The sequence below is a fragment of the Haliotis cracherodii genome, unplaced genomic scaffold, assembly GCF_022045235.1.
Source record: "Haliotis cracherodii isolate W230 unplaced genomic scaffold, xgHalCrac1.p SCAF_17, whole genome shotgun sequence".
Classification (NCBI taxonomy): Eukaryota; Metazoa; Mollusca; class Gastropoda; order Lepetellida; family Haliotidae; genus Haliotis; species Haliotis cracherodii.
In genome coordinates this window covers 6,973,883-7,001,516 of record NW_027266272.1, presented here as the reverse complement: position 1 = coordinate 7,001,516, position 27,634 = coordinate 6,973,883, and the positions used below count along the sequence as shown (strand labels likewise).

General features: G+C 38.7%; 1 protein-coding gene across 1 annotated transcript in view; it reads right to left on the bottom strand.

The window, feature by feature from the left end:
* Window positions 1-18,473: 18,473 nt before the first annotated feature.
* Window positions 18,474-27,634, bottom strand: part of LOC139464290 (ceramide kinase-like protein) — a 29,492-nt gene continuing 20,331 nt past the window's right edge. The window contains exons 9-13 of the mRNA XM_071245814.1: window positions 27,423-27,532; window positions 25,631-25,842; window positions 24,874-25,233; window positions 22,709-22,905; window positions 18,474-22,182 (exon numbers count right to left, since the gene is read on the bottom strand). Coding sequence (XP_071101915.1) covers window positions 22,086-22,182; window positions 22,709-22,905; window positions 24,874-25,233; window positions 25,631-25,842; window positions 27,423-27,532 — 976 coding nt within the window. The 3' untranslated portion in view covers window positions 18,474-22,085. The remainder of the gene's footprint in view (window positions 22,183-22,708; window positions 22,906-24,873; window positions 25,234-25,630; window positions 25,843-27,422; window positions 27,533-27,634) is intronic.

Below are 27,634 nucleotides of genomic sequence, written 5' to 3'. Positions count from 1 at the left end.
TAAGTCAGCGTTTCTACATCTAAGGCTACATCCTGACTAGGTGAGCTGATACGATGGTTTATTGATATGGTTTTACCAGAAATTATTGAGCATGAGAAGTTTGTTAATTATAGATTTGTTAAGTCATAGACCAAGAGAAAAGTGTGTCCAACAAACACTGCTTACGCAAAGCTCCAGCACAGCAAACTGTTCAATATTTTGTAAGACCCCCTCTTTTTATACATGTACAAGCTTCAACGCGGCGAGGCATACTGCCTATAAAGGAAGTTAGAAAATGTTGAGTTATACTGTCCCAATATCTCAACACCTCTGCTTTCGTATCACATACATCTTTTAGATTTATTGTTTGATATTATCCTTCATGTTTGCCCAAATGTTTTCAATTGGTTTCAGGTCCGGACTGTAGGTGGCCCATACCAGGAGTGTAACATTTTGCTCGTTAAAACATTTTCTCAAGAGAATACTTCACTCTATGCTTTGGATCATTGTCTTGCTGGAATGCCCACCCTTCACCATACACAACTTGTGCTTTTGAAAGGAGAAGTCCTTGTAATGTATCAGTGTACACTGCACGAGTTATGTCACCTTCAAATACACATAACGATGTGGCACCTAGCACAGACACCCTACACGACACATGAACTTTAGGACTGTACTTTGGACGATGACAACATGGTTTTCCGGTACCTTTGGTCCACATTTTTTGGCAGTTTGGAACTGGCCACACTCAATTTTCATCTGAGATCATAACCTTGTCCCAATTGCAATTGCTTTGTTCCAAAGACCAGCTCAAACGTCGCTCTTGCTGTTCGGGTTTTAGAAATGGTGATGGAATTTTGCCAATCCATTGGATACAAATGCGATCGTATTGTCTCTTTAGAAACATTAACTGTTCCTCTATTATTCATTTGATGTCTAATAATTTTAATATGTCTAATAGTTTATGCGTCAAGTCGCCTTCTGTCACCAACAGTCAATTATTTTGGCCAACTTTCTCCCTTTTTGTGTTTAATTTTATCTCCCCTCTCAACATGTTTCAAAACACGGTACACAGTTGACAGTGGGATGTCTACTCTCCATGTAATGATCTGTGCTGATCTGATTTCTTGATTGTATAACTGTAAAATGTATAATGTATAATGTGTGTGAGAATAATGTGTTAATAATCTTTCTTTTTGTTAGCTGTCATTTCCACAGTAATCTAGTTGAGCTTCTTTACTTATCGTCGCCCGTAAAGCAAAGTCAGAATAAGATCTACATGCACACATGTGCTAAATATTGATCCCATGCAAAATTCCCAGTAATATCTGGTCAAACTAAACAGTCTCACATATAAATACTTTATCGACAGACATCTGAATTATGTATTTTTCAACATAATTTACAAACGATGTAGGGTGGAGTTTATCCCAGTTTCATAGACGTCATTCTCTTGGATGTCCGTCTAGAGCTGGGTTCATGTTTGGGAACAGATGGAGCCAGATCAGGAGAACAAGGTGGGTTCTCAAGGAGTTCAAAGCCCTGGTCGAAAGCTGCTCGTGGATTGAAGCCAGGACACTGACTGATTTGTGCCCCGGCGCAATGTCCCGATGGAAGAGCACACAGTTTCTCACCTTGGCACGTTTTGTAGTCTTAATTTCGTCCTGTAATTGTTTCAAAAGAACAGAATAAAATGCTTCTTTCATTATCTGGTCTTTTTCTTTAGGTTATCCACCATGATCCACCCCAGAACCTGGAATTCATAACCTTTCCAGTTGACCAGTCCGCTCAATTCACTCCATGCCATTGTTATGTCCACCACAAAACAATTCACTATTACACCTTTATTCCTCCTTATCAGTCATATAGAGCTAACGTGTGTACAAAAACTAAAGAAACCTATAAATATAATGTATTAAAATCCATAACATCATCACCATGCGTGAAATTATTATCTCAATAGCTTAAGCAAATGCCAGGGGAAAAAATCATTAAATCGATTTCATTTCAAATATAATATACGAAAGCACATTACATCCCCCACAACATCCACGACAACAGCCTCGGCAACAAGGTTATAGACAACCATATTCCTTGTTTTGATTCGTCATCATTTGGTAAATACATATCTGAATATAGGTGCGCACGAGTAGAGTTCTTATATCGAATGTAAACAAACATGGAGGCATGTCAACATCTCGAACGTGAAGCCTCTGTGATAATACTTTTGTTAAGGGCAATTCTACTTCACAAACACACTTGTTGTCCACTATTTGATTTCATTTGATAGGACCAACGAATGATATTTTAGTGTCGTCTACTCGTTTAGGTTGACATATCACTTGGCAGTTTATCACCAAGGAAGCTCAACATCGTGCTAGTAGGTCGCCGTATGGACTGAAACAGCTATATTTAATGTCTTCAATCTTAAGGTAAGCCGCCGAAACAGGTATCTTATATTTGATAGCCAAATAAGGTATGTTATGCTCAGTTTGGTTCACACTTTCCAAATTCCTTTTCCTTAATTCATACATATGTCCATGTTTCCAAGTTTAACTACATTCTCCAAAAGAAGAAGGGGCTCGTTAAATAACCATGATAGGATCGGTCGTCAGAAGAAAGATCAGCCTGGAAAAATGGCTACCTTTATGAACCAAGCCCTAACGCCCCGAAACACATGAAACACTGAACGTGGAACATGCAATTCCAACGTTTATGTGAGTAGTGGGTCATTTAGACACATCAGTGAACGGTCTTCGCATCGCTGAGTCATTAGTATTTTGTATTTTTATTGTCCACAGTAACACAAAAACTCTTTATTCTTCCTTTAATACAGTGTCTGTGATCAGATAGGGAATGCGTCGTCTGCACAATTGCCATGCTTACAACTATTAAAACTGAGGGTGAGGCAGCCAAAATACTCAATGTGTTTGGTTTGTGCTTTGCAGTCTTTTACTATCATTAATAATAAATGTTATCTTTGGGATAACACTTTGTAAAGTACAGATACGCGAATGTTTGGGAGTTAAGTCCCGTCCGGGATTCGAACCCACACTGCCAGAGTGAGGCACTTAACCGCCAGCACTAAAAGTCAGCGATCTAACGCACTCAGCAACCGAGATTTACACAGGAAGTGAAAGTGGGAAATATAGTTTACATAAATCTCTTTGTATTACGTATATAACTTGAAATAACTGAAAATGTTAATGTTATCTTGTTCTGGTAAATCCCCATTTACAATGAATATCAAATTGAGATACGTTGGTGTATTTGATTTACAGCTTTTAGTAAACATGAACAGAATGCGAAATTAGTTTACGAGACGATTGCGGAAGATGTTGTAGCCAATATGAGCGTCACATCATGTGACTTTAGACATATGACCAAGAACAGAAGATCTTCTCTAGCCAATAGCAATATATGAAGCAAATTCTGCTATTACTTTACATGGTACTTTCCATGATAGAAAATGATAAAGAAGCCATCTAGTATAATTTGCCGAATCTTCTCAATCTTCTCCATAAAGTAGGTGTTGAAACTATTTGGAAGGTCCTCATTACTGCATGACGACGGTTGGACTATGTTCTTTTGAGAGTTTGATCCGATAGTTTGGTCGGAGCAGTTTTTTCGCAGTACTGAGAAAAATGCATTGCTGAAACCTTTAATATAATATGGCTGCAACACAATGCCAATAAGCGACGTGGGACGACGAGTCGAAATTGATGGGCATCTGATACCGATGCCACATGCCAAATCTGGAAGCCTGTCGGTTTCTGAGTAAAAGTTGCTTTCAGTGAATTAATGTTGAATCATCTGCCCTTAATCATTGCGACTAGAGCCATGGGATTTTGTGGTATCTGTTTCACATTGATCACATTGTTTTGGAGATGTGTTCTCGTTACAAGATGTTGAGTTTTCGAAGGTACAAAAATAATGAATAATAATAAATAATAAATAGATAGATTACATTAGGGCTCTTGCCTTTAAGTCTTGGAGCCCTTGTAAAGCTCGACTCAGAGTTTGGGTTTAGAATTTAATCCAATGGAAGACAGGAAATGGATTGTAAAACCCGAGAACGGGTTCACAATCCTAAGTATAACCAACAAATAAAACGAGCACATATGTCCCAATAAATTGAAAAGATATGTGAATATTGAGCAAAAATGTTCTTGTTTTCTTACCACCAAAGTTACGTTTTACTACACAAACGCCATTTCATACAAATGTATCAATATTAGGAACGTGGATTTAGGAGTGGAACCGTGGATGATGTAAATTCCACTACTTGTGGCTGCCAAGATTCATCAGATTGTTTCAAGCCTGTTGGTCTTATAATCACAGATAACGTTTCTATTGTTTACAAATTAGTTCAAATAGGAACTAAAATATCATGAACGGACTCCTAACATTAGGGATCACAAGTTTAAAATCATTATGGATGCTGTCGAAGAATATCCCCAACAGAAGTGGAAGCTTTTGAATGTCTTACACTGGTACAATACACAAACTGAATAGAAAAGGAAACAGAGCTGGAATAAACCAATTCTATCTCATCCCACGTCTGTCTGCCCTTCATCACAAGTTTCTAGTTGTTCCCACAGACTAAGCCTCAGATATAAACACTATGTGTAAGCATAACTACAATAATTGCTTTATCAAAGAACTTTGAGTGAAATACTAAATAATGCCAGATACAAGCAAATTATGTTGACTAAGGAATACATCTGCCAAAATCACATATAATCTATCAACTTTTGGTCTTTGAAAGGCATTTAGAAGTGATACACATACGGAAGACAATATATGGATGTCAACTTCTTTATTAAGAGGAACACAACGTTTCGGAACGTATGCTTTCTCCTTCATCAGGTAAATGAATGTCATGAGGCAGAGAGCAGATATATGTACATGTAAGGACAACAAAATTAATAAGACAATTAAAAGGTGGAAAAAATCAAAGGGTAGAAACTAACAAGAGAAGCCAACAGATGATTGGCGCCGATAGGTGATTAGCAATAGACAATAGAAGCCAACACTTTACAGAAATTAGCGCTGATGGTATGGAAGTCAGTTAAGTTGAGTTATCCTAGATAAGTAATAGGTAATGGACAATGGGCAAACGGGGGGCCGGGGGTACTTAGCATTGATAGGTGAAAGAATGGACATAGCAAAGGGCAAATTGAAGCCAGCCAGGCAATAGCACCGACACAGATCAACACAGATCAAAGCAAGAAGTCCCCAGCACTAGGCAGGTACATGTATGTTCCCTGGTCACGGTTCATGGTTGGCTGGTGTCTCCTGATGTCAATGGCTTCTTGTAGTTTTCTTTGTCGCCAGTTGTTGTTGTTGGTAGACAGGACTTTGGTGGCTTCCCACATGGTGTTATGGTTTTGGTTCTTCAGGATATGTTCGGAAATAGCGGATTTCAGGTCGAGTTTGTTAAAAGAGCTCCGATGCTCATGTTGTCTTTATTTTAAAGCCATGAACCTACGCCATGTCTTACAATATTAATTGCCATGCTCCTTTTCCTACAATATTGATTGGCATGTTCCTTGTCCTACAATGTTGATTGACATGCTCCTTATCCTGCAATATTGATTGTCATGCTCCTTGTCCTACAATATTGACTGTCATGCTCCTTGTCCTACAATGTTGATCGCTATGCTCCTAGTCTTACAATATTGATTGTCATGCTCCTAGTCTTACAATAGTGATTTTCATGCTCCTTGTCCTACAATGTTGACTGTCATGCTACTTGTCCTATAATATTGACTGTCATGCTCCTTGTCCTACAATATTGATTGACATGCTCCTTGTACTACAATATTGATTGTCATGCTCCTTGTCCTACAATATTGACTGTCATGCTCCTTGTCCTACAATGTTGATCGCTTTGCTCCTAGTCATACAATATTGATTGCCATGTTCCTTGTCCTACAATATTGATTGTCATGCTCCTTGTCATACAATATTGGTTGACATGCTTCTAGTCCTACAGTATTGATTGTCATGCTCCTTGTCATACAATATTGGTTGACATGCTTCTAGTCCTACAATATTGATTGCCATGCTCCTTGTCCTACAATAGTGATTGTCATGCTCCTTGTCCTACAATATTGATTGTCATGCTCCTTGTCATACAATATTGGTTGACATGCTTCTAGTCCTACAATATTGATTGTCATGCTCCTTGTCCTACAATATTCACTGCCATGCTCCTTGTCCTACAATATTGATTGTCGTGCTCCTTGTCATGCAATATTGGTTGACATGCTTCTAGTCCTACAATATTGATTGCCATGTTCCTAGTCCTACAATGTTGATTTACATGCTTCTCGTCCTACAGTATTGATTGTCATGCTCCTTGTCATACAATATTTGTTGACATGCTTCTAGTCCTACAATATTGATTGCCATGTTCCTAGTCCTACAATGTTCATTGACATGCTTCTCGTCCTACAGTGTTAATTGACATGCTTCTAGTCCTACAATATTGATTGCCATGTTCCTTGTCCTACAATATTGATTGTCATGCTTCTAGTCCTACAATACTGATTGACATGCTCCTAGTCCAACAATGTTGATTGGCATGCTCCCAGACCCACAATGTTGATTGACATGCTCCCCGTCTGTACTGTTGAATGTCTTGCTCCTTGTCATGTAAAGATGATTCAGCCCTATGTTCCTGAGATGTCATGTGAATCCATACTACCGGCGTAGAGTTCAAACAAACGAATATACAATGTGCAATGCTACAAGCTCAATTTGACCTGATGTTCTTATGAGCAGTACATAATGCCATAAGCATGCACTTTTTCCTAAATTATAAAATGAATAAATCTTAAACTGTGTATGTCAGCGAGGATCAGTGTAGACCTTTTCATCAGAGAAATCATGTTTTTAACCATTGGCTACCGTTCACATCTTTTTGACATTTTCTATCCACATACATCTACCAATATATCAGTTGACGTCATATGCAACTGATCACCAGAAGCAGTAAGTAAAACGAGATCTTGACAGAGAAATGACAGGGAAATGCCAAGGTAATTCTACAATATCAATAAGAAAGAATTATACAAGTGCAAAGGTGGAACATAAGTCATAATTCAAGTTTCTTGTTTGAAAACACTCCAAAATATTCCAGCTGCAGGTTATCGTATGACAACCATCATCAAGGTGCCTCAGCATTTGATGATTTTGATTACATTGGATTAGGATCCTGTCGGCATGCCAGATTGGCCATTAATTTACAGTATAAATTCGGCGATTAGGGGCAATTGGACACGGCAATAAAGATTGGGTTTGTTTCCAATTAATTAATCTAGAAGTATATGCCGCCTATCGTTACAATCCGAATGTTTTTATGGCGTGCAGGTAGGGTTGGATGTTGTGGAGTACAGGGTTGTCGTGTTCAGGTGCTCTTTGGGGGAAATGATCGCACGATAGAATAAAGGAAACCAATCAAGGTATGATTTTAGTAACATATTGCTAAATAAACATGTCCAAGTCTGCCGCACCGGTGTAACTGAAATCAGATGGAACGATTGTGAAGAACTTAGCATGTAATTGTTGTTTCATTATTTCTTATGAATCGTTTTAATATACTGAACCGCAAAAGAAACGTCACCCCAAGTAAAATTGCATGAAAAGTTGTCATTTAAATATCTGGGTAATTTTTGTCAAAGTTTATAAAATTTAACGTTACCTTGTCTGGAAAAATGAAATTTGATAATAAAAAAACAAAGGAGATGACAATTAAACCGATCGCCCAAACACATCACGGCAACGGTCATCGTAATCCGATGCACGTGAGTTCCGTGCAAATTGAAATTAACATGCGTTCCCCCATTTCTTGCCCTATAAACATCCACCCAGATCGGATAACATTCATTCGTTATTGAAATGCTACCACATGCCAAGATTGACAAGAAATCAGCGACACCAAGCCCTTGGACGATTGCAACTGGACAAACCGCCCGGCAAGTAGCCAATGCATTTCAAGTCCACGTGAGGACCATATACAGGCTCCAGCAACTGTACCAGACCACCAACACTACAGATGACCTACCACGTAGAAGAAGACTAAGGGTCACCACCCGACGTCAGGATCGTCAGATTGTGTCACAGCGTCTTCAAGATCGCTTTGTTACAGCTGCGGAAACTGCTCGACAGACCATGGGGACACACCAGCGACACATTAGTGTGGACACCGTGCGTCGACGACAGACGACAGACGATTGACGAGCAGACACCTCCACTGTCACAGGCCACACCAACGACCCATTCTGACACCACGTCATTGCCGGGACCGTTTTTAGTGGGAAACAGAGCACCAGCATTTGCGCCCCCACCAGTGGAGAAGAGTCCTCTTCTCGGAGGAGAGCCGTATCCCCGCAGCAGATGGCAGAAAGAGAGTCTGGCGACGCCGTGGGGAACGTTATTCGGATGCTTGTGTCGTTGAGAGAGACTCGTGGGGTGGTCCGAGCATCATGGTGTGGGGTGGGATTGATCTTGCACAGAGGGTCGGACCTGAGGTCTTCCAGAACCTCGGCCCAGGGAGAGGCAATGGTGTCATTGATCAAGTCTTGAAACCACACGCCATACCTCATTTGGCACGTCGCCGCAACCACGAGTTTCAGCAGGATAACGCCCGTGCCCACCCTGCGAGAGCAACAAGAGACTTCCTCCAGCATAATGGCATCAGAACCATGCAGTGGCCTGCCCTCAGTCCCGATTTAAATCCCATTGAGCACCTGTGGGACGAGATTCAAAGACGGCTGAATGACGTCCGACCAAGGTCAACAACTGCAGCTGAAATGCATCAGGCGTTCCTCAGAGTATGGGGACATTTGACACTTTAATTTCAACCTTGATGATCAGTTTTGCCAATTTTCATCTTTTCAATATGTCTCAAAGTATGTTTGGACAAATAAGGTTTCTCATATATATATATATATATGGTGACGTTGCTTTTGCGGTTAAGTATATTTACCAGTATATTTTCATTTGAAAAGTATGACTAAAGTACAGATTAATACAAACTACGAACACTACAAATCAATGATAAATTGACCCTAATTAATCGACACACGTTCAGTCTAAAAGCCCTTTTTGCAATGTGTACTTGAAATTAAAAACTCTTTAAAAGGCTGTGCATATATTTCAACATCTAACCTTTCTAACCAGACAGGTGACATCAGTTGTTTGATTTGCATTCATGATCAGCATTTTTAATCTGTTGTGTACATGATTGTGAAAGTGAACTGTTATCATGTTAATCAATGACTACATCTCATGTTTTATCTTCAACTTTGATAGGGGCAGTTGGGTAGCCTGGTGTTTAATTGTTTGCTATTCACGCCAGACTCCGATTCAATTCCTCACTGGGGGCTCCATTTTGTAACCGGGTTTTGTGATGGCAAATACAAGGTCCAACACAGGCTACGGGTGTGAGTCTTTATTGCCTTAGTAGATAACAATGACACAAACATAGACCAACCCAACCACCCTCTACATTATAAGTAAACTAATCCAGAAGCCCATAATAGATATTGAACTAAGAACCTACTTTCCTAAACAACTTAAAATAATATTACAAACCTAAAGGACCTCAAATAGATAAAACATATGTACAACAAAACTGTATGTTAATACTTGTGTCTGCCACATAAATCTAATACGACGCACTTGCTAACTTATGGTGCAGTTAAGAAGTTTGATGTCGAATGAAAGAACTTAGTTCTTAAATTCTCAACAAGCATTTTTTTGCATAGTAATGGTACATTTCCAAAGTGTTATCAGAATTTGTGATAGCACAAACACACTATGAAAGGTTTTCAACTGTTATAATCTCTTTTGTACTTCAAATCGTTTTACCATTGATAGTGTGAGTTCAAGTCCCAATTAGCATTACACACCTAAAAAGTACTAGAATTTGTACTTTTGACCACTTTCTAAAAGGCATTGTTTATCTAAACAATGGTGTTGCCATCCATTTTCAGAGTATAAATAACAATATGAAATTAGTCCTGTAACCTATTGAATTGAAAAATATTAATAATTTATTTTAAGATGTTATGGGCATTGATTTATTAACGGGATAGATTAATGACGATTTGGAAACTCTACCGCTGATATTGTAATCTAGCCTTTGTAATGAGAAATCTTCAGCGACTGATAAGGATGCCGTGACTAAGTAACATGTAATCTATCACCTATGAGAATCCTGCATGTTAGATGGTCATTGCCCCTTCAATAAATGTATAAAATAAATGTAAATGCATCAGCGAAGAGGGTGTCCTTGCATATGAACCTTGTGTGAGTAAACACTATGACGGCGTTTAACAACCATATTGCATTATCAGCTCAGTATATTCCATATAAATAGTAAGCAGTAACATTCAGTTTACATTACATTGAGGTCACACTAGGATCTCAAAATCAACGGGCCCGTGAAAGTCTGGGGTAGAATAGTTCTTCTTGCCGAAAAAGACGACTATGCTTGTCGTAAGGGGCGACTAACGGGATCGGGTGGTCAGGCTCGCTTAGTTGGTTGATGCATATCATCGATCCGATTTGCGTGGATCGATGCTCATGTTGTCAATCACTGGATTGTCTGGTCAAGACTCGATTATTCACAGACCGCCGTCGTATAGCTGGAATATTGCTGAGTGTGGCGTTAAACAACAAACAAACAAAATCAACAACAGGACTAGGCTTGGGCCAATTGGCAGTCCGAAATGTATTCAGGTGAATTTGGTTTCTTGTTTAAAGATTAAGATACCACTTTAAATACAAGTCATGACGAACGACTTTTTATGCTGACAGAAATCTTAACAAATCAAATGTAACCTCTTTTCAGTCTGATTTATGAAATAGTTTTCCTCTTTTACAGGGATAAACATTGCCGCTGGTCCCTTAGTCAGAAACTAGTAACAATTTAGACGGACGAGTAGTTTTATTCGTAAAACTAGTTATTATATATTACTTCTAGTTCCGAATGGGCTGCAGACCAGTTGTATGTGACCAATGGTGTTTACCATTGTTTTATGCCTTTTTTGCGAAGTAGTTTCATTGTCCTAATGAATGTTCATATTCAGATTGTTTTAATTTAACATATGCTGCGAAATGCCGTTGATGCTAGATGTCCTACCGGTCTCGTCTGCTATCTAATTTCGATCGGACTAAAAAGTGACATAACTGACAAGTGCATATTTTGGAGTTCAGCTCATAAGTGAAGTGAAATAGGGTTTAACGTCACGTTTAAGAGTATTGCTCTGATATAGCGACGTGCTGGCACGTGTGCGTATGTGCGTGTGTGGCTGCTTGTACTAGTCCGGACTAAATCCGATTTCATAGTGCTAGCCCACTGAGATACTTACCGCAGTTTAACATGAATACCCCACTCAGACACCGTACACCGTAGACTCCTAGCCGACAAATACTTGTTTTTAGCCCCTTATATGCCGATCGCCAGACAGGGAAACAAAAAGTACCATCTTTTAGCGTCTTTTTGTATGACGCGGCCAAGGATCAAACCCAGGCCCTTACGCTCTCTGGGGGCACTCTACCACTAGACCAGGGAGGCGGCAAGTTCAGATCAGAACGTATATCAGTAGACCTGTAAGTGCAGTTTTGACGTAGACGTAACAGAACCTTCCTAGAACAATGCTGTATGGTGTCAGCAATGAGCAAGGATCTCCATATGGGTAGGAGGTCGCAAGTATGAACCAGATCTCGTACATGACCATCCGATCATCGTATCAGTGGCCGCTACAACAAGCAGGGAATTGTCCGGGGTCTTCCTGACTCCTTCACAACTGCTCACGAGGTTCTATCACAACATGCATTGCACAATGCATATTTCGATGTAAACAACCATATGATTGATAGTCAATCAAATGTGTTCATGTTACTGTCTGATTGAAAATATGGCTACTTCAGGTTTTTTCTACTTGGTGGCTTTTTGTTCTTTTTCTTCCGTCCTATATATATATATATATATATATATATATATATATATATATATATATATATATATATATATATATATATATATATATATATATATATATATATGTTACACCCAACGCGTGCAACTGACCATTGCGTGCATTGGGCAGGCCGTTTGTCTAATGTGTGCAAGGGGCAATACAGCTTACCCAATGCATAATGCATGAGTTTTTAAATCTTATTCACAGAAGTCAAAAGGACAAAGTAATTTTATAAGGATCTATTCACCGAGTTATATTACAAAGATATGTTTATTGAATTGTTTTCACACACGGGTGAATCAACATTAAATCATAAATTACTATTTATAATTAATAATTACTATTATATACTTAACACTCAGTGTTTGACAAAATAATTTTCAAACTGTGTGTTTGTTCGTTTGTTTAACGCCACACTCAGCGATATTCTAACATTGCGGCGGCGGTCTTCAATAATCGAGTCTGGACTAGACTTCTCTTTCAATTTGGTTTATTTGATAGTATTTTTGTCGAATGCTGTACTCAGCAATATTCCAGCTTCATGACGACGGTCTATAAATAATCGAGTCTGGACCAGACGATCCAATGATTGACATCATGAGTATCGATCTACGCAATTGGGATACGATTACATGCATCAACCAAGTCAGAAAACCTGACCACTCGATCCTGTTCGTCGCCTCCTACGACAAGCATTGGTTTCTGAAGACAAATTCTGACCCGGATCATCACGGGTCTATATTCCAACTACCCAGGGTCAATAATACATTACACAAATGAGAGCAAGCAAGCCAAGCTATACGTCATAATAACAATGGAAACAATATTTCCCCAAACTGAGCATGTTCTGATATATTTTCCACCATGCTTTGAGTGGGAACTGATGGCGTAAATGAATGTTTTGTAGTCGTAGAGCCAACATCACAGAACCGAATAGGGACAGGTGGCATGTCAACGTACCCAGAGGACGCAGTTTAAGGTTCATGCTATCAACCACCAGACTGGATTAAGGGCAAACCACTGTAGTGTGACGCGTTTAACTGGAAAAATACTGACTTGGCGTAATTCGACCAACACTTCTTCATACACGTTGCAAAACAGGTGATAAGGCTGAACTATCGCTGCAAGATGTTATTCAGCATGGCAGCCATGGTGAGTTGAGAGGGATAAGAATAAGAGTATGCCAACATACCCAATTAAAGGCTTGAACATCAGTTCTTGAACATAAAAATGTGAGGAAAACCCATTATTGAAAATTTCTATCACCATGTCTTGTTTTGCCAATTACTGCATTAGAAATCATGTATCAGTAAGATGCTGTCTTGAACGTTTAATGAGCAAAGAATTACATAATTATGTTCCATTATCTTCATTCCGTTTCATTTTGACTTGTCCTTTTAGTTGTACCCGATGGGGTTCTTGTCCACGAACACATGTGTTAAGCTCTTTATAACTTAATTACAATTTCTTACACCTTTAAACACAACGTCATTCTTTGTCCGTTGATCCAACTGTCGCTGTTGCGAGGAAACGTTTTCACCTGTATTTGTGACAGTTAACATGAAAAAGGAACATCACTCTATCTGATCCTTTATATGTTTTATATGTGATGTCAAAACAATTATATTTTAAGACACGCAAAGAGGTGAGGGAAAATGTACACGTCCTCATTGCTCCGATTGTGACATCCCTCTAGAGATATCCAGTGCTGACATGAAAATCAATATCCCAGACACATAGAGCACCGGTATAATTGATAGAAAATAAGTTTCGAATTTATTTTAAAGTCGATTAATTAATTCTAGGCACCTGGTTTCAGTAGACAACTTCTATGTGAAGAAGCGCTGATGACCGAGAACAGAGGAGACGGTTTGTTGTGACAAGCACCCTTCCTGGTGACCATAAACCTTGAGTCGATTAATCCTTATAAAGGTGAGCGCTTTCAACTCCAATGAGCCTCCACAGGCCAAAAATAATATAGGACATAGACATGCTGCCTGAGATTTTAGTGTATTCAAAATCCCAGAAGAGTTTGTTTCTTGCTCTTCGTCATACTTCGGTTAAGATAAATATCTGTAATTGATCGAACCACTTGACCAAGGTTGGTTGATTGGTTTGTTGTTTTACGCTGCATTCAGCAAAATTCCAGCTATATGACAGAGGTCTGTAAATAATCGAGTCTGGACCAGACAATCCAGTGATTGATATCATAAGCATTATATTTGACATATTCCAATACTGGCATATGTCATAACAATAGCCGAGATTAATATTCCTTGTTCGTTTGTTTATTTGCTGTTTAACGATACACTCAGCAATATTCCACCTATATGAGGGCGGTCAGTAAATAATCGAGTCTGGACCAGACAATCCAGTGATTGACATCGTGAGCATTGATCCACGCAATTGGGATCGATAACATGCTTCAACCAGGTCAGCGAGCCTGACCACCCGATCCCGTTAGTCGCCTCTTACGACAAACACAGTCGCCTTTTACGGCGAGCATGGGTTGCTGAAGACCTATTCTAACCCTGATCTTCACTTGTCCAAGGAGGCGGTGACAGTCACATCGGTCTTTGAAACAAAGTCCTTTTCTCAAACTAAAAGACGAAAGGCAACACATTCCAGGAACGTATAACGTTTATTCAGCACTTCTCGTGTAAACAGACATGTTTAATTAAACGTAAATACAGATTGACTTAACGGTCCTATCACAAACAAATTGACCAAAACAAAAATAGCGCTGAAGATATGCCAACGAAAAAAGAAACAAGGTGCTCGATCGATAAACCAGAGTGGTGTGCATCAGATGTGGCACATGAATGCCAGGAAATACAGCTGTTATCTTCTTGGACAAATTGTGACATTGAGTCATGTCATGTAGAACTAAACACATGTTCACATCTGATACTGTAGTTTGTTTCTTTGTTTGTTAACATCGCACTCAGCAATATTCCACCTATAAAACGTCCGTTGTCAAGTATGGACCAGACAATCAGTGACTGATACTATGCCTATTGACACAGTTGGGATACGATGACAAGCATCAACCAAGTCAGCGAGCCTGACCATGCGATCATGCTATTATCTTCAAATTTAACATGAATTCAAACACAAAAGCAATCATTTTGATGTTTCAAACTGAACAGATATCCCATTGCTGACAAGTCAAACCCTCATTTAATTAAATTCTTCATACTTAACTCAGAACTGTTGTCATGCATGTTTTTGAATGAAAACTGTTCCTATCTAATTCTTCTATGACATCAGATGGAATCGAAGATTGTTTACTCAAATTGCAAACTACAAACTTGTCCCATGTTTCTTCATTAGTTGATAAAAAATATGACAGAAAGCAGTGATGGTCTCATTTACTCTTATCTTCAAATTGTCAGTTTTAAGAATGCTAAATAAAATTGTTTGATAGGCATTACTTAGAAGTTGACGGATGACAAAGTAGACACAATTTATGGATGACAACTTCTTTATTTTACTGTTAGGTTATTTTTGTGTGTACTTTGCGGCTAAATAGGGTGAAGAAGAACCACATTCTTCACTGCTCATTTACAGCTGCATTTTATCCATCAGACCTACCAAAGACAACCAGCAGAGAGCTACCACTCTATGGAATAACTGCACACTTAAACAGAAATGGTAACACCCTGCATGATCTACTTGTTTTGTTCCAGTGGAAATGTGCCGTAACATTAATTGTAAAATCTGTAAATTGCAGTATCATATTCCAAAGAAGATGTGTTGATAATGCCATTGTTGGTTCACATACAAGAAGGTTTACAAGTATTTACATCAGCAGTTGATGATTTCGTTTTGTTTTTTTCAAAAACATATTATAAAAAAATGTAAATAAAAGGCTTACAAAGTTAAATGAAAGACTTCTAACATCAAATGAAAGAAATACTTCCAAAGTGGAATATAAAGGATTTCCAAAAGAGAAATTTAAAAGACTTTCAAATTGACAAAAAAATACAAATTGAAATAAAAACTTTACAAAGTTAAATGAAAGACTTCCAAAGTGAAATATAAAAGACTTTCAAATTGAAACATAAAACTTCCAGAGTGAAATAAAAGACTTTTAAATTGAAACATAAAACTTCTAGAGTCAAATAAAAGACTTGCAAAGACTTTACAAGTTATAAAATAACATATCCAGCATCATTCATTCTCCTTTCTTTCTTTTTCTACAATTTAAGGGAAACTCGTCTTTAAAACAAGACAAGACTTGGCTTGGACTAACAAAAACTGGTGGTGGTGATTAATTATTAAGAATTATGTCAATAGCATCCATGAAAATGAAAATGGTAAATCAGGTAAACAGACTTGTGTAATAGTGCCAACATGTCAGTCCATTTTATTGTCACTAGTGAGTGAGTATGGTTTTACGCCGCTTTTAGCAATATTCAAGCAATATCAATATCATACATTGTACCCATGTCGGTAATCGAACCCGGGTCTTCGGCGTGACAAGCGAACGCTTTAACCACTAGGCTACCCGACCGCCCCTTATTGTCACTACCTTGGGTGCAATCTTAGCGCTTAGGTGATCGAAACTCCCATACCTTAACATAGACTTACAACAGTCGTAGCGCTAAGGTTGTTTTGAACAATGACACCCAGTAATGGAGAAACTGTGGAAGGTACACATGGACGGAACACATGGACGGAACATATTAGTGTATGGACGGTTTAAATATATTGAACACAGAACGTGAACATTGACCTTATATAAACAATCAAATATAATCGAAATGACGGTCAAAAATCATATCAGCAAAAGATTTTGCTAAACGCACACATATAGTCTACATAGATATAAGTGAATATCATGTGAATGTGTTTTGGGATGGTTAATATGATGTATTAGGAATAAACACTGTATTTAGCAGACACTTTGGACACACTAGACTCTGTAACTAAGGAAATGAGAAAATATCTTTTTCATTAAATTTGACAAACTACTATACTTGCATGTCATAACAAGAGGCAAGATTAATATTCATTGTTTGTTCGTTTGTTTTTTTTGTTTGTTGTTTAACGAAGCACTCAGCAATATTCCACCTATATGAGGACGGTCAGTAAATAATCGAGTGTGGACCAGACAATCCAGTGATTGACATCGTGAGCATTGATCCATGCAATTGGGATACGATTATATGCATCACACCAAGTCACAAATCACACCGATTTTGGTAGTCGCCTCTTACGACATTGCACAGTCGCTTTTTACGGCAAGCATGGGTTACTGAAGATCTAGTCTACTCCGGATCTACACAGGTCAATAAATATTCCATCTGTTGAGGCATCAAAACAATCTAAAGAACAAGTGATCAGTTTGTTCTACATAAAGGATTGAACAAATTCAAAACATTATCAACAACACAAAAATGTGATCATGGTTATCATTGATTCATAAAAAAAAAATGTTATGAAAACAATTTTGGCAAATATCCATTTTTTTTCAGATGAATGATGTAATTCCGGGATCAGTAGGGAACGTAACTGTTCATCTGAGTCAACACTCCCCAGTACCAACATCCACAACATCCACAAGCTCCATGTCCTCCTTATTGTGACCCACTGTTGACATATGTACCATTTCAGGTGCATGACATGCTCCTTATTGTGACACACTGTTGACATAAGCATCATTTCAGGTGCATGACATGCTCCTTATTGTGACACATTGTTGACGTGCATCTTTTCAGGTGCATGACATGCTCTTTATTGTGACACACTGTTGACATATGTACCATTTCAGTTACATGACATGCTCCTTACTGTGGCACACTGTTGACATATGTACCATTTCAGTTACATGACATGCTCCTTATTGTTACACACTGTTGACATATGTACCATTTCAGTTACATGACATGCTCCTTATTGTGACACACTGTTGACATATGCATCATTTCAGGTGCATGACATGCTCTTTATTGTGACACACTGTTGACATATGCATCATCTAAGTTGCATGACATGCTCCTTATTGTGACACACTGTTGACATATGCATCTTTTCAGGTGCATGACAAGATCCTTATTGTTACACACTGTTGACATATGCATCATTTAAGTTACATGACATGCTCCTTATTGTGACACACTGTTGACATATGTACCATTTCAGTTACATGACATGCTCCTTATTGTTACACACTGTTGACATATGCATCTATAAGTTGCATGACATGCTCCTTATTGTGACACACTGTTGACATATGCATCATTTCAGGTGCATGAAATGCTCCTTATTGTGACACACTGTTGACATATGTACCATTTCAGTTACATGACATGCTCCTTATTGTTACACACTGTTGACATATGCATCTATAAGTTACATGACATGCTCCTTATTGTGAAACACTGTTGACATATGCATCATTTCAGGTGCATGACATACTCCTTATTGTGACACACTGTTGACATATACAAATAAATATCTATGCTTTTATTCAGCAGCAACAACAAACAGCAGTAAAAAACAACAAACCAACAACAACTATCAACAAGCAGGTCTGTATATTCCAATAGAATAAAACAGCAACTTTAAAAACGTACCACACACATTAGCATCTCATTACAATAATATACAAACAAAAAATCTTCGACCATCAAATACATATGAAACATTTATCGCTTTGAACATTCAAATCCTACAAAAAGTGACAAAACTTCCATTCTCTGGTGGCACCATATTCAAACTAGCCTATCTGATTTCTGTATCTGGAGAACGAATTAAAAGTTTCAAAGGGTAACTGTGTCTCTGTGGTGTTTGCGCTGTTGAGCAAATCATCAACTTATGAACCTCCAGTGACATCATGTTATTGTTCTCCAGTCGGACTAAATCTCATAACCAGGGATGTTGCAATATCACCAGGATTTTGTATTATATGCTGGGGATTTTATTAATACAAGTTCCGTTTATATTGTTGCATATGAACGTTTCTTGCCAGACATTTATTTGGCATTGGAACACAATGTAATGAAATGTAAAAATCCTATGGTAAATGTGTCCTTTACATTCCCCTGGATTGAGAACACAACCTTTGCATCTCGAGTCCAGTGAGTGTACCACTAGGCTACAGACGCACTGATAAATCAAAATGCTTTTCAGAATGTCTTTTTCAAGTACCAGACACCAGGATTTTCACTTTGGAAGCTAGATAAAACACTTACTCTGATGTTTTTATCACATCTAAAACCCTCATCCTCAGGATAAAACTATGGCGCTCCTGACCCTCGGTTTTATCCCTTGGATTTGGGTTTTAAATCTCATAAAACCCCTCTGATGTGTTTCTCCCACTTAAAGATTGATATAAATCACAGGGATTTATCTGGTCCTGCTCACAGGCCAAATTTGCAACAAATGTCAGTAAACAATTACAAACTGGAATAACATTTTCCCATGTCATAATATTCAACTGACATTAAATCCTTGTTGAGGTGACATGTATTTCACTGGAAACAGGACCAGTGATAGTAGACCCATTTCCACTTAGTCTTGCATCCTTGCACTGAATGCAGAAAATAAGAATTAAAAAAATAAGGAATCCAAATTTTAAACAAAATGATTTTTCTCCCAATTTGCTTGCCAAGTGAATTTACCGTATTCGACTTAATAAGTGCCCAGCTCTAATAAGCGCCCACGGAGATATTTGCTAATATATTGGCTAGTGAACAATCCTAATTAGCACCCCTTCTGATTGATCAATGTACAAAAGACTTATTTATTCGCGTACAATCGCACTCGTGTGTTCTATGCATTTTAATTATGGGCAATTAAATTCTGGAAAAATATATGTTGTATATAAACATTTCAGCCTGTCAGCATAAACCATGAAATTTTTCTTTCAACTCTGTTTTTTTCACCAAAATAATATTCTTATAAGAGCCCCCTATTTCAAATTTTGAGAGCGCCCTTGGCGCTTATTACGTCAGGAATATATCACTTATACCCTGCCACAAGCAACACAGACTGCCCGTGGAATTCTCACAGGCAGAATAAATCCCTTTTACCCCGCTTCAATGCAAAGAGCCACATGCTTTTTCCGTGTCAATGGAAGTCACGTGACATAGCGCAGGTTAACCTCAGCTCAAACGAACAGCTGTTAATTCTTTTACAACGTCACATTGAAACATGTCAGAAAGATCAATTCATTGTAGCAGGATCACGAGGCGCACATCGGGTTTTATGCATCCCTCGTTAGGTTATACCACCCACCTCCGGCTTGTGGTATAAAACCTGACACGGGAGGCATAAAACTCCATGTGCCCCTTGTGATCCATTTACAACTTATAACATACACAAAAGCACAAGCGATTTGGCTATTAGTCTGCCATACTCCTGGATCAGTATTTTTTATTTCTGGTATTTTGTTCACAATCTTTAAAGAATATATAAAGTACATCTTGGTTGCCAGAGCTCCTCTTTCAGTTTTGTTTGTTTGTTATTTTTTTTTTGTTGAATGCTGTCCTCAGCAATATTCCAGCTATATGACGGTGGTCTGTAAATAATTGAATCTGGACCAGACAATCCAGTGATTGACATCACAATCTATGCAATTGAGATAGATGACTTGCATCGGCCAAGTCAGCAAAGCCAACCCCCCATTTCGTTAGTCGCCTCTTACGACAAGCATGAGTTGCTAAGACCTACTTTAACCTGTATCTTCATAGGTCCTCCATCAGTAAAGCACCAATTCAAGAAAGCATCTTATCAGAGCTTTCATACCAAAAAAAGTATTCTGCCTAGTAAAAGACTAATGTTTGATTATGGAACAAAATACAAGGTTCCAGATGTAATCTCTGACAATGGTTACCATGGCTACCGATGAGGCTGATTCAGGATGACAAAAACCGTACACGACACTTCGCTGCAACTCACGGATAGCATTCCTGTGATATTCAATGGGTTCTTTATATAAAACTTGATTATGAGTGATAAAAATGTCACACAAAACGTCACAGCACCATTCAAATACTGATATCATATTATAATGTTTGGCTTATTGTTACACCCTGAATATGATAGTTAGTACTAAAATCTCAGTAGATGATGAACAATGTTATTTGTACATATGACAACTTCATTGTAGACTTGAGTGTGAATCTTTGAATGTGATCATGATTTAACGACAATCTTTGGGGACCGACCATTTGATATTCTGGCAGGGTACCGAGAATTTTGTATCCAGATTAGATATTTTTTCACTTTCAGCTACAGCAAGTACAAAACCAGATATTCTGTTACTTAAAATTATAAGCCTGAATGTATTTTGTAAGAAAAAACACCTTGCAAAAATGTCATTTAGTGGCAGGAAATTTCTTTCTATTTTTCAACAGTCTGAAGCACAATTATTTTTTCCACGAATATTCGGGGACAATTTCTGTTTTCCGATATAATCCCTAGTGTATCAAATGGCCAGTCCCTTAATGTTTTCAATTTCAAAACAGTATCAGAAAGTTATCCCAGATTTCATAATAATGATAAACTGCAAAATGTACTTGAAATAGTGTGCTAACGTCAGTGATCATAACCAGGTGATTATCCATCATGAGATCTTCCACACACTGACTGTGACCTTCAGAACTGAATCAACTCATTGTCATAGACCTCAGGGGAAACAATTAATGCAATATATAATGATGAAGTAATGAGAATGAAAGCATGAAATGATCGTTGACCTAGATCTATTGCAACCTTGATCGTTGATGACTTGATCCTTAATGACTATGATCCTTGATGACCTTGACCCTTGGTGGCCATGACCCTTGGTGGCCATGACCCTTGATGGCCATGATCCTTGATGACCTTGACCCGTGATGGCTGATCCCTGATGACCTTGACCCATGATGGCCATGACCCTTGATGGCAATGATTCTTGATGACCTTGATCCTTGATGGCTGATCCCTGATGACCTTGACCCTTGATGGCCATGACCCTTGATGGCAATGACCCTTGATGGCAATGATTCTTGATGACCTTGATCCTTGATGGCTGATTCTTGATGACCTTGATCCTTGATGGCCATGACCCTTGATGGCCATGATCCTTTATGACCCTAACAATGATGTCCATGAAATGACCTATTTGACAAGTTGTAAACAAGTCATAGTGACCTCCACATTGTCACAGTCAGGTGACACGCCTTCTCCACATATTTGCAGAAGGCCATGGTGTACTCTGAGGGGAAACAGGAAACACATTTATAAGTACTTGTTTACATATACATAAGTCAGAAGATCAAACCTGTTCATAACATTTACAACAGTTAATATCAGAGAGAGGAACGAAACAAACATATTAATACACATATAGGGACATCACATTAGAGACCTCCTATTTGATAGTCTTGGGGATAGAGTTTTTGCAACAATATAATTTGCTCCTGAAAATGCAGGGGGGAAATAGTTTGGTTCAGGCTTTACAAAACCAAACAGTTTGTTTACTGGACTTCTGGTTGTGGCTTCAAAAGAAAATTGATTAAGTCCTCATTTCAGTGAATAAATCGCATGTTTTGAGGAAGTGACAGAAAAACGATATTTGCATCAAATGTAAGAAAAGACTGCCCCATCCCTTCCTTTCCTGAATGCCCCACATCAAGCTGACAAGCCAGTACTGAAATACTGTTCAAAGTAGCATTAAATACAACTCACTCAATCTGACGAGGCACACACAAACTTTAAAACACTATAAAACAAAATCCTACCTGAAATCTAGTTCTCGTTGTTGGCAGAGCTCGTTGTCAAGATTCCAATAAGAATTCAGGCGAGATTCCTCCTTTTTCTTAGCTTTTTCTTCCTTTTTTCGTTGTGCCTTCTGCCTCTTGGCTCTCTCCTGCTCGGTGAAGGTGAGCCTGTACTGGGGCCCCACGTAGCGAGGCTTCTGGTGCAGGGGATTCACAGGCTGGAAGTGAAACAGATCGGTGGAGGAAAATTGCATCCATTATTTGAACCTTTTCATCAAACGCTGACAATAAAAGGGAGATAACTCTGTTGGAGAATCATTGCTTTGTCATCATGTGGATAATGAGTGATGATGCTGAGATTCAAATCTGAAAATCTGTACAAATGTACAAATTACATCTTTTATTACCAAGGTTGACTTGAACACAGGATGCACCTGTAGAGACAGCAGGGGTATTTTTGATAAATGTACATTAAGGGTGGCAGGGATCGATTTCGCTATAGCCAAGCTGCACCTGTACAGGTAAAACATTGCTAGTGCAGGTAACTTGTATTGCCAGGTTGCACCCAGTGCAGGTAACTTGTATTGCCAGGTTGCATCAAGTGCAGGTAACATTTCCCATCGCAAGTGCACGGTAGCAGTTATATTTGATAACAGTGGAAAACCTAATTCTTTTAGACCCGAAATCTTTTAGAATCCAGGAAACAAAACTTCCTTGAAAAGCTTGTGGTATAAAACCTAACGTGGGATGCATAAAACCCCATGTACCTCTAGTGATTCTGCTACAACTTACAGTATACATGGCATGTTTTGATAAGCAGCAGATTAACATGAACAACAGGTGATTGATAACAAGTAGCATACAGATAACACCTGAAGCCAGATATACATTAAAGGGGAAGTGTACACGCAAAAATCACTTTCTTTCTTTTTCTAAACAAAACGCAATTTTAGAATTAGTTAGTATATGTGTATATGTGAAAATATAAACTCGTTTTTTTCACAGTGAAAGTAGGAATCTCACAATAGTGTGAAAATGATATGCCGTTATGAGGCCTTCGTTTTTCGAGCTAAACAGGCCTGAGTTATCCCCCTTAGATTATGATGTAATTGGGTCCCTGTCTATTCTCAACGCAAAAGATATCAAGTACCAGTTTGTGGTAAAACAACATGGCCTACGACACACTCCGGCGCAGTGGTGACTCAGCATAACACTATGCTGGTGGCATCTGAGACGCAAGAATCACACACCTGTACCTACACCAAGTGAAGCGGCTCTAACAAAGCATGATGACGTCATAATGTTTATCAATTGGCACCAATGACGTCATATTGCAAGGGGCATAAGCCATGGTGATTTTGTTATGGAAATAGAACACTTGGTAAATGTGAAAAATATAAATAGTTTTAATGCGAAAAATATGTTAATTAATTGTGATATTTTTATATTTTTGTCTATGACATTTCTAGGTTAACATTTTTAATGTGGAAAAAGTACAGGAAAAATAGGTTCATTTCCGTGTGAACTTGCCCTTTAAGGAATGCAATAAACCAGAAGTTGCTATCCATGAAGCAGTATGTTTTCCTATTTACTTCTAGAATGCGGAGGGCACGGGGGGCCCAGTCGTCTAAGGTGTCGAGATTCGCAGAGTTGTGTGCCTTGGGCACGCCAGAAACCTATGATTGTGGGTTCGAATCCCAGTTCGCCCCGATTATGTTTCCAGGTTTGTCAGCACCATACCCGTGTTGTGGATTTCACCAATGTGGTAAAAGTCTGAGACCTGCATCACTTCGGGCTTTCCTTCCACATTATGCTGACACGCCTTGATGTAACTGGAATACTGCTAAAAGCAGTATTCAACCCAACTCACTCACTCTAGGATGCCAGTCACACAGTTCGTGCAGCTTGCTGTGCTCATCTACATCATACAGATAATCAAGATGAAGCTCACAAAACAGAATTTCGCGTTTCCACTGAAACCCTGACAGGACACCAGGAATTGGCTTCACACATTCTACTTATTTGGGACGTGAAACTGGCCTTGTGTGAAGCAAGCCAACACTTAAACCCCTGTCCTATCAACAATAGTGGCCAATCTGTGACCACCATAGTCACAGGCTGCCAACTTCGTATTCATATATATATATTCAACTAGTCGATGAAATCAAATTCCTTTATCTTTGTACCTCACTCTGTCGCCGTCTTGGATTTCCCCGCCTCTGTCGTTCATCGTTGTCGCCATCAAGATCATCAGAACAATCACCAGAGTCGTCATCATCATTATCCGAATCACTCATTCCGTTCAAAGCCTTCACACTGTCTGCCCTTCTGAAGTCAGATCGAGATGCTCTGCGCGTCATGAAGGTTTCGTCCAGATCAAAGTCATTGAGCACCTCAGCTGACTTGCTGCTTTTCCTACTTTTGAGTCTTGACATTTCATAGTCAATCTCACTGAAACTGTGGTCTCTGTGTTTCCAGCTGGTCGGTAATCGGGGGCGGAATCTTACCTCCTTTACACGATGCACTTCAATGAATGGGAAGTCAAACTGAAATAGGAACAAAATACACAAATAAATCTACTGATCCGTTCCACAAAGCTATTGTAGCGCTATGACTGTCATAAGCCTATGTTAAAGTGTGGGAGTTACGATCACCCTAGAACTAAGATCGTTGTGTAGAACGTCTTCAGCATGGGCTATCAACGCATTATAATGGTTGAGGATTATAGAAATGGACTTTAAATTTTACATCTCTGTTAAGAATCAAACCCATATAACAGGCATGTTGAGAGAAACCTTTTCAAATTTTTTAAGATACAAAACAATCATTTATTGACTGCTCTGATGCAACAGAAGAAGAAGAAGAAGGAGAAGAAGAAGGAAAATACACAGAATAAATGTATAGGTATTCTCATACTAGTGGTGTCCTGAAACAACTACTTACTTGATTTTTGGCATTGCCATGTCTTCTTAGGAACCGGATGAATTCTTTCCTGTCCGTGTCTTTGACCAGCACCAAGTCCATGTTGCCATCACACAGATGGGTGAACTTACTGAGACCGTTTGGGGCAAACTCACTGCGCCCAGGTAAGGTCAGCACACCAACATTCATAAATGATCCTTTCACTGTCTTCCAGGGACTGTCATGATCAATTTCTGGCAACAGAAAATAGAAAATGCTATAATTGAATGATTCATATAATTAGTACTCCTGTGTGTTGTTCAAGTTGATGTTGAGGACGTGTGTTGTAGAGGTGGTGAGTTGTTGAGGCTGTTTGTACTTTACAGATTGTATTTCACAGGTTGTTTGTATTTAACAGGTTGTGTATTGTACAGGTTGTGTATTGTACAGGTTGTATATTGTACTGCTTGTGTATTGTACAGGTTGTATATTGAACAGGTTGTGTATTGTACAGTCTGTGTATTGTACAGGCTGTGTATTGTACAGGTTGTGTGTTGAACAGGTTGTGTATTGTACAGGTTGTGTACTGTACAGGTTGTGTATTGTACAGGTTGTGTATTGTACAGGTTGTATATTGTACAGGTTGTGTATTGAACAGGTTGTGTATTGTACAGTCCATATATTGTACAGGCTGTGTATTGTACAGGTTGTGTGTTGAACAGGTTGTGTATTGTACAGGTTGTGTACTGTACAGGTTGTATATTGTACAGGTTGTACATTGTACAGGTTGTGTATTGAACAGGTTGTGTATTGAACAGATTGTATATTGTACAGGTTGTGTATTGAACAGGTTGTGTATTGAACAGGTTGTATATTGTACAGGTTGTGTAATGAACAGGTTGTGTATTGAACAGATTGTATATTGTACAGGTTGTGTATTGAACATGTTGTGTATTGAACAGGTTGTGTATTGTACAGGTTGTGTACTGACCAGGTTCGGTATTGTACAGGTTGTATATTGTACAGATTGTGTATTGAACAGGTTGTTTATTGAACAGGTTGTATATTATACAGGTTATGTATTGTAGAGGTTGTGTATTGAACAGGTTGTGTATTGAACAGGTTGTGTATTGAACAGATTGTATATTGTACAGGTTGTGTATTGAACAGGTTGTGTATTGTACAGGTTGTATATTGTACAGGTTGTATATTGTACAGATTGTGTATTGAACAGGTTGGGTATTGAACAGGTTGTATATTGTACAGGTTGTATATTGTATGGGTTGTGTAATGAACAGGTTGTGTATTGAACAGATTGTATATTGTACAGGTTGTGTATTGAACATGTTGTGTATTGAACATGTTGTGTATTGAACAGGTTGTGTATTGTACAGGTTGTGTATTGAACAGGTTGGGTATTGTACAGGTTGTATATTGTACAGATTGTGTATTGAACAGGTTGTTTATTGAACAGGTTGTATATTATACAGGTTGTGTATTGTACAGGTTGTGTATTGAACAGGTTGTGTATTGTACAGGTTATGTGTTGTACAGGTTGTGTATTGTACAGGTTGTATATTGTACAGGTTGTATATTGTACAGGTTGTGTATTGTACAGGTTATGTGTTGTACAGGTTGTGTATTGTACAGGTTGTGTGTTGTACATGTTATGTGTTGTACAGGTTGAGTATTGTACAGGTTATGTGTTGTACAGGTTGTGTATTGTACAGGTTGTGTAGTGTACAGGTTGTGTAGTGTACAGGTATATTGTACAGGTTGTATATTGTACAGGTTGTATATTGTACAGGGTGTGTGTTGTAGATGTGGGAGTCACCTATGAGGGAGTTGCTGGAGCCGGAGTTAGCCAGGGGGTCCAGCTCTTCCACCAGGTCCTGAGTGACGCTGTCCTGGTCGCTGCTGTCCTCGTGCCAACACACACGGCACCTGCAACATCACACACATCAGTGTGGATCATGGGTTGGACATGCAGACAATATAAACAGTATATATGGAGTATTGACAATGATGGCTATTTCGAACTACGAC